General features: G+C 43.8%; 2 protein-coding genes across 4 annotated transcripts in view; one reads left to right on the top strand and one right to left on the bottom strand.

Moving 5' to 3' along the window:
* The first annotated feature begins 6 nt into the window (after positions 1-6).
* On the top strand, positions 7-9,380 carry AHSA2 (AHA1, activator of heat shock 90kDa protein ATPase homolog 2 (yeast)). 3 transcript variants are annotated; one of them, XM_017745262.1, is made up of 8 exons: positions 7-126; positions 3,807-3,892; positions 4,510-4,624; positions 5,936-6,024; positions 6,232-6,354; positions 7,123-7,224; positions 8,028-8,079; positions 8,325-9,380. In XM_017745262.1, the coding sequence occupies exons 3-8, from the start codon at positions 4,558-4,560 to the stop codon at positions 8,498-8,500; spliced, it is 609 nt and encodes a 202-aa protein (XP_017600751.1). In that variant the 5' UTR covers positions 7-126; positions 3,807-3,892; positions 4,510-4,557; the 3' UTR covers positions 8,501-9,380. The 3 variants fall into 3 exon arrangements, with proteins under 3 accessions (XP_017600751.1, XP_017600752.1, XP_008640244.1); XM_017745263.1 differs by lacking the exon at positions 3,807-3,892 and having other exon boundaries at positions 47-126; XM_008642022.2 differs by lacking the exon at positions 7-126 and having other exon boundaries at positions 169-3,892.
* A 2,180-nt stretch (positions 9,381-11,560) lies between these two features.
* USP34 (ubiquitin specific peptidase 34) overlaps positions 11,561-13,306 on the bottom strand; it is a 95,482-nt gene continuing 93,736 nt past the window's right edge. Inside the window, exon 81 of the mRNA XM_017745225.1 lies at positions 11,561-13,306. Coding sequence (XP_017600714.1) covers positions 12,715-13,306 — 592 coding nt within the window. The 3' untranslated portion in view covers positions 11,561-12,714.

Raw genomic sequence — 13,306 nt, 5'->3', positions numbered from 1 at the left:
TGGAGGGCGAGGCCGGGCGCTGCGAGATCGGCGACCTCAAACACGTGGAGGGCGAAGCGTCCTGCAACAGCCGCAAAGGGAAACTCATCTTCTTCTACGAGTGGAACCTGCGCCTCAGCTGGAAAGGTACGGGGGAAAGGGGGATGCGAGGGGCTCCGCGGGGACGGCCGGCCATGGCAGCGTGTCCCGGGGACCGGGCCCGGCGCGGCCCCGCCGGGGAGGTGGCATTGGCACGGGTGCCGTGGGGTCTGTGATGGTTGCTGCTGCCAGCGGGAGCCATCCCCGTGCAGAGGAACCTGTCCCCTCCGGGCTGGGAAAACGCGAATGTCTCGGTGAACTGCAGTGACTCAGAGTCGTGGGGAGAGTGGGGGAGCCACGTGGGCCTGGATAAATGCGTATTCTTAAATAACCTTGAAACCCGAGCGTGGCTCTTTCTCCTTCAGCCAGGCTTTTCCCACCCCATATTCCTTAGCACTGCGTGCCCCGTGTATCAGCGCAGGGTTACTCACTTGGCTGTGCAAGAAGTAAATGCCTGCAGTGTGGCGGTATTGACAGCAGAGTGCCGGGGCTGGTTTAGTTCCACTGTGCCCAGATTTACAGCTCCCAATTTCAGCTGTGTGCTCCGTGCCTGTGGAGAGCAGGAACACCTAGGAAACGTCAGATTACAGCTGTTTCCGAAAACTTAACTGTAACTTACACTGAGGATTAGGAATTACAGGAGGATAAAACTCTTCAGTGGGAAATCGAAATAATAGTTAATTATTTGGGATACCCGGGGCTGTGCTTGTGTATTTTTTTTTTTTTTGTGCCATATCCGTTTGCAGTCCCAGCTCTTGGAGTTGCCCTCTGCTGTGCTTGTCCCATGACAAGCTCTTCGTTTGCAGTTCGGTTTTTGGTGATACCAAGGAATTCTTTCCATTTATTAGATGCCTAAAACGTGACAGCAAAATGTGGCCCGTGACTTGCAGTGGAGTAAGAATCAGGAGCAGCTGATGGAATGTCCCTGGATATTGCAGTGCCGAGTGACAGGCTGTGCTTCCCCAAATACTTATTTCTTAGATCTCGGGTGTGTGGGTTTGCCTGACTGGAATATTGCTGAGACCAGATCTGGAATTGAAGTCTGCTCTTACAATAAGAGGGGACTTTAAATGAAGTACCACTGTTTGTTTTAGATAGTTTTAAATGTTCCAAGTGTGTTATAAACTAAGAACATACTTAGAGTTGAGATGTCAATGTTGAGAGAGCAAGGCAAATATTGTACTCTAGTGCAGTTGAAATCAGTGTAGATAAAACTATTGTAATCAGCTTTTTGACTTCTGTAAGTTCAGCTAAAATCACCTTAAGCTTTAAACACAGGTTAGTTTGGCTTTGTGTGGCTTATTTCAGTATAAAGTTAGAAGCAGACAGACAGTATTTTGTTTGTATTCCTACGTAGGTTCTTTCTAAACTGTTTCTCTGCAAGGTCTTTGTGCTGCTCAGGGTTTAGAGACAGCTCTGACTTGTGCTGGGTGCTTTGCTACACTGAGTGAATCGTGGCTTTGAGAGCTTAATTTTAAAGAAGTTGGCTACTACACAGGAAATTCTAAAAAAACCCAGAGGCTGATGATTTTTTCTGTGATAGCCATCGTGTTGTGTGTTTTGAGAGCTCTAAATTAGAAGTGAGAGTTCAGACTGAACTGCTAAAAATTGTAATTGCTGTAATTAGTTCTACAAGTCTTCAAGGATAACTGGGACTTCAAGCTATGATTAAAATGTGGCTATGTAAGGACAAATGATAAAAATCCTGAGATTTGCAGCCGGTTTGGAAAGTCCAGTGTTGGAAAAACATCGTTCTTAGGAATTTAGATAAGGGAGAAACAAGAAAGTGAGGAACTGAGGGTACTTAATGGCACTTAAACTGAGCAAAATGGCTGTTCTATCATTTGTTAGAGGATTTTAATGGCTTATTCCACATTGTGATGGAAACTTTGTGAAAACTCATTTGTCCTTTTAAAGCAGGTATCTCAACAGTGTGTTGTTATAGGTGGGTCTTTCTGAGGTGTGTGCTTCACACTGGATTGGCAGGAAACCAAAATATAATTTATTCCAATGGAATTCCAACAGATAATTTGATTGTTTGATAAAAAGGTAATAAAGCTTTGTTTGCATTACAGTGGTACTGAAAATGCAGAGCTGCAGCTGTGTCATGTTGAACCACCAGCTCTGTTTGCTCACTGGTTGGACTTTGCTGCCCAGCACAGACATTGTTCACTGTTCTTTGTGAAACTCTGTTTTAAGAGTTGTGAAAATTGCTAATAGGATTAGTTGAAGTCAGGTTTGGGTTCTGCTCCCCAAAACTCCTTCCTGCATGCCTGCACCTCCTTTCTGTGGAGAGCAGCCAAAAATAAGACTGGCTTTATTGTCTGCAAAGACGACGTTGTGTGGTTTTCCTGAACTCATCCTGGTGCTTGGAAGGGGCAGGGAAGAGCACACTGAGGTGGCTGTGTGGGCCCAGGAGTGTTTCAAGGATGGCATTAACCAGTTGCCATGGCTTCACTGAGTGACAGGTTCTCCTGGAAGACTCCGAGGTCTAGTTCAGCTGTCCCTGCGTGGATGTGGTTGTGCAGTTGTGGATTAACAGACTGAGCATGTTGTGCAATCAGTCCCTCATTGCCTCAGACCCGAGTGGGGAGGGATCTTTGCACTTGGTGTTACCGATAGCCCTTCACCTTCTCCTTGCCAGGAAACACCTGGGCGTTTGTTTGAGTCCCTCACTGGGATCTCAACCAGTTGGGTTCTGTCGGTGCCTCACGATCTCATGGGGGCTCAGGGAAGTAATTTAAATAATGAGAGTGATGTTAAGGAACAGTGGGATCCAGGTGGCTCCCGTGAAAGTGGGAATCCCCAGAAATAATGCATCTGCCTTCATGATAATTCCCCTTCTGCAGCCATGCTCAGCCCTGGGCTGTTGGAATTGAGAGTTTTGCTGATGAAGCATCGTGTTAGATTTTTTATGTTCTGACACTGAGCTGACAGACCTGCATGTTTCTGTTGTTGCTTTCTGAAGAGATTTTATCGTGATCGAATTAGTGAGTTAATTTAAATAACAAAACGCTTTTGCAAGGCAAAGGTGGAGAGTCTTCAGTGTAATGAAAAAAGCCTCAGACCTTAAATTCAATTTTTGCAGTGGGGATCTGAGGCAGAGCAGCACAGGGACAGCTCAGTGGGGTGGGCCTTGGCCCTGAAGGATGCAGAAGTGGAGCTTAATTCTTGTCCTTGCCGAGTCTCTCTGCAGTGTACAGTGATTGTAACATGGTTAAAAGTAACATCAAGCGCTCTGAATATGCGTGTGAATTTCTTATTTTAAAAACTGTCAATTGTGTATGTCTCCATTATACCACATGTATGTTTCCTGGTGACATGCCTGCGTGGTGGGAGCTTTCACACAAGTGAAGAGGCCATGGTCAGCATTCCAGGGAGCTGCTGCATCCTGAGCGGACACAGGGGAGGAGGAGATGATTTTCCCCTACCCACCCTTAGATGCATATTCAGTGTTGGTGGCAGGCTTTAAAGATGTTAGAGCAGGTGACAACTGCAGGGGAGAGCAGTGCAGGGAGCAGGTGGGTCCGTGTCCATCCCTTGGTGCACCTGGATAGGGAATCCAGCTCCCAGGAAAGGCTCAGGTTGCTGTTCAGTTCCTTTAAATCAGCCTTGAGGCAACTCCCTTCAGGTAACACCTTTGTACAACTGAGCTCCAAGTGTAAAACTCTTGCTGTGGGGGAAATAGTTTTTAATGATGCATTTAAGAATTCATTATGTTAATACAGGTACAGTGAAAGAGTCTGGTGAGAAACATAAGGGATCTGTTGAAATTCCTAACCTGTCAGAAGAAAATGAGGTAGATGATACAGAGGTAGGTGTGCAACACTGGTATGGCTATATAGGTCCACAATCCTTAAATAAAGCATTAATCAACATCTAGGCATCATATTTTGATATATCCCGTTATTAAATGGGATGATTACATGTGCATAGTTTATTTCATGCTTTTGTTTATTATACTGGGAATAATGCCTTGTTCTGTTCTCAAATTTTCCAGTGAGGAATGTGCACGGTTTGCTTTGCTAATTATTGTGATGATATTTTAACTACAAATTTGAGAAGAACTCTGCTTTGTAGTCTTGAACAAACCCCAAGCCAACACAGCAAACCACTCGCAGCCCTAAGACCTTACGGAGTCCCTGTGTTGGTCGGGTAGGGGTTGATACTGGGCTTCACACATCCTTCAGCCTCTGCTGAGAAGCAGCTCTTGGCTGTACTTGATCAACTGGACTGAGTGGAGGTTCTACATTTATTTATGTCTTAAGAGGACTTATTTTTAGCAAAGGTTGGCTAACCCAGGATCATGAATTTGAAATTGCAGCTGTCCTCTGAGCATAGTAAACAAAGCCCAAATGCTATCCTTTGTTGCCAGAACCCAAAAGGCTCATGACTGGGGTCTCTCAGATGCTGTAATTTTTCTGTTTCTAGATAAATGTTAGCAAGAAGAAAGGGGAAGGTGATGTTCTGAAGGACCTGATGAGAACTGAAGGAACCACCAAAGTCAGAGAGGCCCTCAGGGACTATCTGAAAGCACTTAAAACAGGTAAATTAAAGCAGGTGAATTAATCAGCTCCTTGGGAGTGTTCCTGTGCAGGCACCTCTCCTGAACAGCTTGGTCTGATACTGACAGATCCCTGGGTCTGCACTGGTTTTATTTTTAAGTGTCACCAGCTGAGATGAAATAAGAGAGTCCTGACACTCAGGATCTTTCTTGCTCTCAAATGTGGCCCTGTCCAGAAGGTTCTGCAGTGACTGAGGCTGTGCTGGGTCACACAGGCCCTGCCAGGGCTCAGCTTGGCAGTACTAGGATTGGCCACTATTAGGATTTATTTTGTTACCTAATTTTAAAAAACTGCCTTCCTTGCCTGAACTGCTGCCTTATTTTTGTGTCCCTTTGTTTTAGTTATTAATTAAATTAGTTATTTCCTGGAATTTCTGAAATGCTGTCTTTATTTCTGTTTTTCCACTCTACAATTACAGTCTCTGCTCATCCTTAAGCTTGCCATAATGGTTTGAGAAACTAAGGTTTTATTATCCCAAACTATTACTAAATTTATAAATTTTCACTTGCTCTTCTAAACCAAAGGTGAACCAAATTTAAATTTCCCTTTCTATTTTTTGAACTGTGGTATTTTTGTGAATTACAGCTAGCAAAGTGGGCTCAAAAAATTCTCAAAGATAATTCCTATTTTCTAGGCAGATGTTTGCTCTCAACTCATTTTAATCCTTGTTGCTTTCATTCCTGTGAAACTGTCCCTTAAAAATGAGAAAGGATGTGTGTGTGTATGTAAAAAATTTGGAGTTGATGCATTTGCAACTTATTGTAATCAAACTGTTATCAGGTGCATCTCTGTGACTGTGCACTACTTTGTTAAATTATTACCTCTTTTTTTTTTTGTCAAATGCTGTGTAATTTTCCCAAGTTGGATCCAGCAATTTTTGGCTTGAGAAATGACTGTGTATGATTTTTAGGGCATCCAAAGGTTCTTTAACACTGGAAACTCAAAGGGAAGCAGCCTCTGACAGGGATGGCTCTCATTCTGTATTTAGTTTCCTCCCAGTTTAGAAGAATTTCTTTGGGTATTATTGCTCTTTGATCTGAACATCTGCTGTGCTGCCAGAAGTCTGTGCAGATGTTACTGATTTGGGGTCAGGTAACTCAGAAAAGCCTTTTTAAGGGAAATTGCTCTTAGGTCTGTTCCTGATGGAAACAGAAAGGGAAACTGGAGTTTTATTCAGTGCTCCTGCAGTTATACCCATTCCCCGGGGTTTTGGTGATCTTCACTGTGTATGTGGATGTTGGGGGGGTTGAACAGCTCAATTTCACACTGGAAAGTGCTTTTCTTCACTGCAGAGTTCACCTTGGGAATGATTCTGCCAACAAAAGCTCCCGTTGGTCAGGAACTGGCCACAGAGCGAAAACCAAGTGGGAGCACGATGCAGGTATGTTGGCTTCAGGTTTCTTCACTGGATTTAGAGACTCCTGATTAATAATCCTGCTGAGTAAATACAGAAATACACTGTATAATTACCATGTATTCACACTCTGTGTTTGAGAATGTGCAGGTGCCAACAGTCCTGCCCTGCCAGAACATTGTAAGTGTTAAGATGTCACACTCAATCCTGTCAATATTTTTTTTTTCTTTGCAGGATGCTGTTACACCACAGTCTCTGGATATGGTTGGAGTAAAAATTCCAACAGTGAGGATACATATGAGGGAAGTCTTCAACTCTCCAGCTGATGAACTTTACAGCATCTTCACAAAGAAGGAGGTAAGTGATACTTTCAGGAGGCATTTTAACTGAATGTGGATGTTGATGCAGCTGAAGTGTTGTGTAACAGACGTGTCACAGTCACTGTGTCAAGTAGAGATTCCATCTGATGAGAGTTTATTAGGTTGCCTTAGACCTGTTTTTGTACCTTAACAAAGCCAAGTACTCAAAGTGAAGCTGCATCTTTATGTGGTTTGGGTGCAGCTTCCTTGTGCTGTCCTTACCAAAAGCTTTGCAGTTTGCTGTAGGTGTTGCTCAGGAGCCTGAGGGGCTCAGTACTGGCACTGCTGTTACCCATAGCTTGCAGGTTAATTAGATTAATTACTGGTGCTGATGATACTGTTGCTTATAGGGTATGAAATACACAATCGCTAATTTTGGGTTCGTGTCCTTCCAGAGTCTGGGCTGGTGTTGGAGAACTTTAAATTACAATCCCAGGGCTACCTCTGGGAAATAGAAATGGATCTTGGCAGCTCTTCTGCACCTTCCTAAAGCTGCTGCTCCATTTCCCTCCTGTCCCAGTCTGGGCCCAGCCAGTGGTGTCTGTGCCTGTGTATGTGCTGGGGGCAGAGTCTGTCCTGGCCTGGGGCTGCCAGTGCAAGTTTCTCAGCAGTTGCAGTCTCACTGTGGCACCGCACTGGCCCCTGCCGCCACCGCAGCAAGGCTGTGTAAAATCAAGAAGCCCGATGCGTATCAGTGTTAATTCCTTCAGCACCCCGCCCTTGTCTCCCAGCATGGTGCGTTTTGTGCTCTGTTCTTTTTTGCTAGTTGGTACAGAAGTTCTCCAAATGCCCAGCTGTGATTGAAGCAGAGAAAGGAGGCAAACTTCAGATGTTTGAGGGCTGTGTCACCGGGGAATACACAGAACTGGTAAAAAGCTCCTCTCTGCTTCCAAAATGGGGAGGGGGTGGTGGCTTCTTCCCTGAGCTAAAAAGCAGCGTCATTTTATGAATTTCAGTTTCTCTAGTGCATATTCCTCTGTTTCAAAGCCAAACAGTTGCTCCTTTGGTGTGTGGCTTCTCTGTCCCATTAACAGAGCCGGGGCTGACCACACCTAAGGACCTGCATGGGGAGGAGAAAACCCAGCACACTCCTTTGTAACTACGAGGAGGGAGAAAGCAGGTTTAAGGTTTATCTCCCAAATCTGTATCCCTTTTTAACTGGGGAAATGAGCTCTGTTCTATTCAGGGCAGATGTTACCCTGTCCCAACTGAACGCTGGTGCAACTAGAAGGGAAAACCTGATAATTAGAGCTCAGCTGCATTTTTGAAATGTCCTTGAAAATGAAAAATCATTTTCATCTGCAAGAGTGCCCGACTTGTGCATTGGGCCAGGCTGGGTTGTGTAACACAATCACTTCGTCACACTTCAGAATTTCAGTGGGGAAAACTGGGCTTGTCCTTGTTTCAAAGTCTGCAAGAAAATCAGTGTTTTATGCGCAGTAACCAGTGAGTCCTGATCTTTTCCCACGGCAAAACCGTAACAGTGGAATGCAGCACGCTGAGACCTCCATGAAAAGAGTTTATTTCAAAAACAAACCCCAACCTTGGTCTTGTTTACATGCATGTGTCCAATATTCCATAAGATAATGCTCCTCTCCCTGTATTTCAGGGAGAACTGTAATGGGAATTCTCTCCCCTGCTAATGAGGAGAACCTTCTTATCTTCCCACAGGTCCCAAGCCAAAGAATTGTCCTGAAGTGGCGGTGTAGGAGCTGGCCTGATGGTGAGTTTTTCCAAGGATCTCTCTCTCATTGGAGGGCTCCTTGGCAGGGGGAAGGACCAAAGCTGGCAGGGAACAGCCTTAGCTGGACACTTCCTCGGTGTGTGTCCTTCGGAGAACAGCCCAGCCCAGCGAGCTGTGAAAAGAGGCTGTGCTCAGACAGGCGGAGCAGAGAGGGAATCAGCAACAACAACAGGAGTCATTCTTTAAAAACCACTTCACTGAAGGGTCCTGTTTTCTTCCCTCAGAACATTATGCAACAGTGGCCTTGAACTTCCAGAACCTGGTGGCTCAGTCAGAACTGGAGCTGGAATGCAAAGGGGTTCCTGTGTCCCATGAAGAGAGTACAAGACAATGTTGGAAGAATCAATATTTTGAAGAAATACATACTTTACTGCAGCAGTCTAAAGACAACATGGAATGATAACAGCACTGTAGTTTTGTTAGGGCATTACTTTTTATACTTTGTTAACATTTGGTTTTCTAAAAAAATATATATATAATTTATTTGTGGGAAGAATAAAGACCCACTTCTATGAGACTGTACATAGTTTAAGTGCTATTTACGGGTTTTTAGGGAATGAGAGGCAAGTCAGACTGTGTATATAAACAGCTTTACTTGGGGACAGTGATCTCTGTTCTGCTTGCCTGCAGCTTCAGAGAGTGACAATGATTCAGCTGCAGTGAGTCCTGCCCTCAGAGGTAGGTGAGCTACACCAATCAATAGGAAACATTTCCAGTTCCTTAATACTCAGTGTATCAAGTGGCAAAATTAAATCCCTGTAGGAGACGGAGTTCCCAGCAGAGGTGAGCTGAAAGGGATTACAAAACTGCTGCTCCATTTCAAGAAATGGGGGTATCATTTACAGCCTCTTGCTAGATGCTTTTCACTGCAGACTCTTTCCAGTTGCAGTTTTAGGAAAGATAATGAACAATGTCATGTAATTATTAGGTCTGCATGCACTGTACTCCCTTACTTGACCTCCGTGTGACATTTATTTAGGAAGAAACAAACAGTAATAGTGCTTTCTTTCTGCAGCTTTGTAAAACCTTCCACTGAAATGATTTACAGCCCTCTGCACTGCTGTACCTCAGAGAGAACAACTGTTAAGAGAATTTTGACAGGAACACATTGTAATTTCTAATTAAACCATCTTGAGGTGAGCAAGGATAACTTACTTCTGAAGTGCTTCATAAGTAAAGTGTACAAATGAAATCTACAATCTGAAACAAACTGGCCACAACAGGGCAGGCTGCCTTTGGAAAAACATGCTTGGCTCAATAAAAATGTGACTTTGCATCAAGCTGCTTTTCTCCATACACTGATCCTGCCACACTAAATCAGGTTTCTTAGAAGATAAGTCCTATATTTTTTATTTTTACAGAATGCCAGCACTTGGCAACCTTACCACCAAAAAGCTTCTATGTTCCAGAGGAGACAGAGGTGCTGCTCCTTGCTACATGCCAGGGTCTCCTGGAAGTAACCAGAACAAAGCCGCACAGGGACAGGAGAGGCACAGAGCAGTTCCTGGGTGTTGCACTGCTGCTGCTGCTGCTTTAGGTGTCCAGGTGGTGGGTGGGGAACAACCTCTTCAGTTGTGTTGTATTTTAGGGTCTGCTTCTGAATGCTCAAAATTTAGCTACCTTTTTTCCCCCTCAATACTCAAGGAAGAAAAGCCTGATGTTCTGAATACAAAAACGATTTAGGGTAATGGTTGACAAAGGGAAATTAAGGTTTAAGACAGTTCAGGCTTCAGCAGGTCTGTGGGTAGATGGTTGAAGAGATTTTGCAACAATTTAATACTTGAGAGTAGGTGGTTCTATGCAATTGCAAGTTTCTTCAAACAGTGAAATTGCAGACCCAGTACTCTGGGAATTGTGCCTCACCCATTTTCCCTCGTGACTGAAATCCCCTTCCCTCTGTGGGTCACAAACAGGTTTCCTCTGAATTTTCCTGTCTCCCTGACCTCACTGCAATGGAGCAATTGCCAATCACTGGTATTAAAAAAGACAGGACTTACTTGTGCTTCCAGTGTTGCAGTCCCTGCTCCAGGTGTGGGGCTGCCAAAACCCCTGGAAAATGAGGAGGAACAGCCCCACGCCCCTCCAAGATTGGTGCTAAAATTTCTCCTAGACTTTCCAATAAAAAGTAAAAAATGTTAGATGATTAATTAGCTGAGAAAGGCAAAGGGAAAAATAATTCAATAGGAAGAACATGATTTATGAGATTATGGCCAAAATTCTTTACAGATCTCAGCAGTTTGAGTGCCAGAGGAGAGGCTGTGCATGGAGAAGGTATTTAAAAGCTTAATTCTGAAGGGGTTAAATGGAAGGTGGAACTTCCAGGAAGAAATAAATAATCATAAATGAGAAGTGGGATCAAGCCTGGAAGAAAATCAAAGCTTTAAGAGACTGAGGAAGCCAGTAGAAGATTAAAGGGTTTAGGGTTAAAGGGTTTTCAAAGGGAGGATAAGGGGATGTTTCTGAAGGCAAAAAAATACAAACCAGAAACCTGATTTAAAGTGAGAGAAGGGGAACAGAATGGAAGAAATACTGACTTAGAGAGCATGGAAAGTGCAGGAGCCAGAGGACAAACACCTGGAACCAGGCTTTGGAAAAGAAAGACACATTTGAGCAGGTGCTGCTTGATTTTGTTCAAAAAAACTCTACTGAGAAAAAAAATCTGTAAAAATTGCAGGAATACTCAAAAGGGAAATGAGGAGGTAGTGTAAGGGAAGAGCAGTAGGAGTAATCGTATTTCTGGTAATCCTGACATGCTCAGTGGTGCAGCATTTGTGTATCCTTTATGAAATAATTATCAAGTACTGTTAAGAGTTGGTCTGCTTGAAAATGAGCTAAAAAAAGCCACCCCAAATCCAGAATGCCACAACTCTGGGGTGATCCCATCCTGCAGGAGATGCTAAAGCCAGGAAAGGGCACCAGCTCAGACAACATCCCAACAATCAGCTGCACTGTTCTAATTAACAAAACTACTCACCCAAAGGGTTCCAACAGCTGCTGCATCCCAGGTTTTGATCCATAGGCTAATGTTTTCCTTGACAGACGAATTCTGATTGTACAAGTTTTGACTGGAAGCTGTTGATGATTTCTCTGGAGTTAGAATCTGGGGAAAGCTAATCAGAAAAGGTAATAAAATTATTCCCAAAGAGAACAAAATCATGATGATTTCATGTCTGAGTAATGAGGAGACCACCTTAAGCACTTACCAGTGTTGGCACTATCTGTAGATGCAGGATAAAAATGCTAATGAAACAGGAATATAAATTGTAAACTTGAAACACGAATTAATTACAGAAGGTTAAAACCAATGAGAGTAAATTCAAATGCAGCAAGAGCATCACAGACTCGAGGAGAAGCAAGTGATGCAAAACTGCAGTGAATGGTAGATGGAAAGAACTTTGAAGAAAAAAGACCAAGGTAGATGACGACAAGAGAAAAACAAATGAGCTGAGCAACAGTAAAATGAAGCTGAAAATGGAGTTTAATCAGATATTAAAACCAGTAGCATTGACAGTCCAAAGAGTCACATAGGAAACTGGTATTACTCAGAAATAACAGGAGCAAATATGATGGGAGAGATGGTAAAGTCATTCCAGGGGTGCAGAAGCTGTCAAAAAGTGAGGAAATGGAGCCAGATAGAGCAGAGGGGAAAAAGAAAGGAAGTTGCAACTGGTGCAGAAAAGTGACGTAAGAGATGTTAAAATAAGGGAAAAGAGATGCCAAGTTGCACTGGCTTTTGACAGCACTTCATGTTCCAACACCAACCACCAGCCTCCTCTCCACTGTGTGGCTGGACATTCATGGACAGTAAACAAGCACCAGAATTTACATCAAATCTGAACCTCAGACCATCATTTCTCCCTGCTGCTGTTTCACTTACGAAGTTCCTTGCTGAGAAAGCCAAAGATTGAAGCAACATATTATAAACAAATGAAAAGTCATCACAATCAGTTTAATGAAGTGCACAGAATAGCAATTGATCATGTCAATAAAAATAAAACAATTAATTTTACATCAAGTGTGCTTTATTTCCTCCACAGGTATTCTGTTAAATAAAGCACCATATATATACTGCCAGGCCACAGCTAAAGAGGATTCTTTACAGAATCAAATTTCTTGTGGTTGTTTAGTATACAAGTAAACTTAATTTTGATAATAAGAACCACAGCGATCTGAGGCAATCTGCCTCGATTATAAGGTACAAAACTGGCACAGAGGACACCATATTATACACAGTAAAAATGCCATAAGTTTAAATTACATCATACAGGGCCAGGAGGCCCTGTCTCCCAGACAGCCATATTAAATGAAAGCCACTACAGTGAACTCTTAATTACATAAAACATAGCCATTATCTGATTGCCCTTTAAGAAAGTGTACGGTAGATGCAAAATAAAATAAAATTAAAAAAAAAAAAAATCTCGAGTTCTGCCTGACCAAGAATTAAGCATATAAATCTATCTTGCCATTCAAGCAGAGAGCACTGGACAAACTGAAGCACAAAACAGAAATAAGCAAAACTTATACAAACAGCATTTTTGGGGGGAAGAAGGATTTTAAAAAAAAAAAAAAAAAAAAAAAAAAAGAGACTTAAAAGCAGACATGCTCCATCTAATGTCAAGAAGCAGCTTGGTTTCCTTTCCCGGATATCCGTGTGACCACGTGAATCGTAGACTCAATGGTCCTGCACAGGATGTCTAAAATGTCATGCTGCTGCATGTGACTAAAAAGTCCTCTGGAATGGCCACAACTGATTGATAAATTAGTTTCGGGGTCCTGGGATGGTAAGGCTTGGCCATCGCAGCTGCGCAAGTCTGCGAGGTCGGATAAAACCGCTGAAATCGACGTGGAAGGAAACTCCGAGTCCTCCTCGGCTCCCATGGAATCCTTGGAAGTCTGCAGGTCTTTGAACTCCTTGCACTCTTCAAATTTCCCGTTCCCCGGCTGCTCCTCCGTGTGCTGCGAGCGCGCGGCCAACATGATGTCTTCGGAAAACGAAGAGGGCACTTCCATCCTGTACTCCTTGACAGAGCTGCTCTCGGGGGAGGGCGGGTCCTGCTCCGTGCCCGGGTCGATGATGGAGGAGTCCCTGGTCTCGTTGTCCGAGGTGCTGGTGGGGGTCAGCGCCTCGCGGGGCTCGGCTTTGATGTCGCCGATGTCCACGGTGTGCTCCTCGTCGCTGCTCACCCGCCGCCTCTTCACCGGAGTG

Source organism: Corvus brachyrhynchos, unplaced genomic scaffold (assembly GCF_000691975.1).
Source record: "Corvus brachyrhynchos isolate BGI_N302 unplaced genomic scaffold, ASM69197v1 scaffold69, whole genome shotgun sequence".
NCBI classification, from domain to species: Eukaryota; Metazoa; Chordata; class Aves; order Passeriformes; family Corvidae; genus Corvus; species Corvus brachyrhynchos.
This window is presented reverse-complemented; position numbering and strand designations above follow the sequence as displayed.

Bases quoted from the DNA above. Each gene is read 5' to 3' on its own strand.
- AHSA2 (XM_008642022.2), top strand. From the start codon at position 3,773: ATGATGCATTTAAGAATTCATTATGTTAATACAGGTACAGTGAAAGAG. The intron at 6,025-6,231 runs GTATGTTGGCTT...TTTTCTTTGCAG, and splicing joins CAAGTGGGAGCACGATGCAG to GATGCTGTTACACCACAGTC. The intron at 8,080-8,324 runs GTGAGTTTTTCC...TTCTTCCCTCAG, and splicing joins GTGTAGGAGCTGGCCTGATG to AACATTATGCAACAGTGGCC.